At 33.8% G+C, this 953-nt stretch overlaps 1 protein-coding gene across 3 annotated transcripts in view; it reads right to left on the minus strand.

Moving 5' to 3' along the window:
- LOC119585298 (methionine-R-sulfoxide reductase B1-like) overlaps window positions 1-953 on the minus strand; it is a gene marked incomplete at its 3' end in the record, with an annotated part of 10,944 nt that continues 9,991 nt past the window's right edge. For all 3 annotated transcript variants that reach the window (XM_037933972.1, XM_037933973.1, XM_037933971.1), the window contains 1 exon segment: window positions 1-943. In XM_037933972.1, coding sequence (XP_037789900.1) covers window positions 834-943 — 110 coding nt within the window.

Below are 953 nucleotides of genomic sequence, written 5' to 3' on the forward strand. Positions count from 1 at the left end.
ATTTTTAAAACACTTTATGAAAATTAAACCAAAAATTTCATTCTATCTCATTAATAATTTAGAGTGAAATCTAACAATATATTTGAAAGGAACATGGTGTGGAATCAAAAAGACCCTGCTTGTTTCAGAAATATCTTCCGCTAAAAAGGACTGTCTGTCAAGTTTACCTCTTCTGCTTCATAACACTGACAGCAGACAAGATCTTAATAAATTCCATTTCTGAAGAGCTAGCTATCTGCCATTACAATATTGGTATCTTTACTTTTACCACAATATATGCCACTTTAACATTTCATTTGACTTTTCATGGCAAGTCACACACAAACTATCATCATTAACCAGGTTCTTTTGCTATTTCTTATTGCCTAATGACATGTATATTTTTTTTAAAAATCCAAAATTTATATCAAATACATGTGAAAAAAGGCTTTGAAAAACTATCAATATTGTTTCCTGACTTCTGTTTAATGAAAGAGTTTGTGAAAATATATATGACTTAAAAGATGTCAGTTATGGCCATGTTAGCTGGACCAGTATAAGCATCCATTAACGAATTCATGTATTCATGTTTCACTCATTAACTTCATATTACTGGTCACAATAAATGGTCATTCCTGTCACTAGTCCATGAGTCACAGTTGCGAAATGTGTCTTTTTGGCACTTTCCTCAGCATTAAGTAACAATTAACAATCAATTCTGGAAGGTTATCTGCCAGTTCAAAATTGCATCAATCTTAAAATTGTTAGTCAATCTATTTTCTTCAAATCATTCCAACAATAATATACAGATATTCCTAACAGGAACACTTAGGTGAAGCTGAAATTAAACCAGTCTACATTCTTCCTTCTTCTGAGAGGAGCTGGACGGCAACTTGCAGGTGCCGTCCCTGTCTCAGGAATTTCCATTTGCCTTCAGCTGATCCATTCAGGATCTGGCCTCCCTCTGGATTGCC

The sequence above is a fragment of the Penaeus monodon genome, chromosome 19, assembly GCF_015228065.2.
Source record: "Penaeus monodon isolate SGIC_2016 chromosome 19, NSTDA_Pmon_1, whole genome shotgun sequence".
In the NCBI taxonomy this organism is placed as follows: Eukaryota; Metazoa; Arthropoda; class Malacostraca; order Decapoda; family Penaeidae; genus Penaeus; species Penaeus monodon.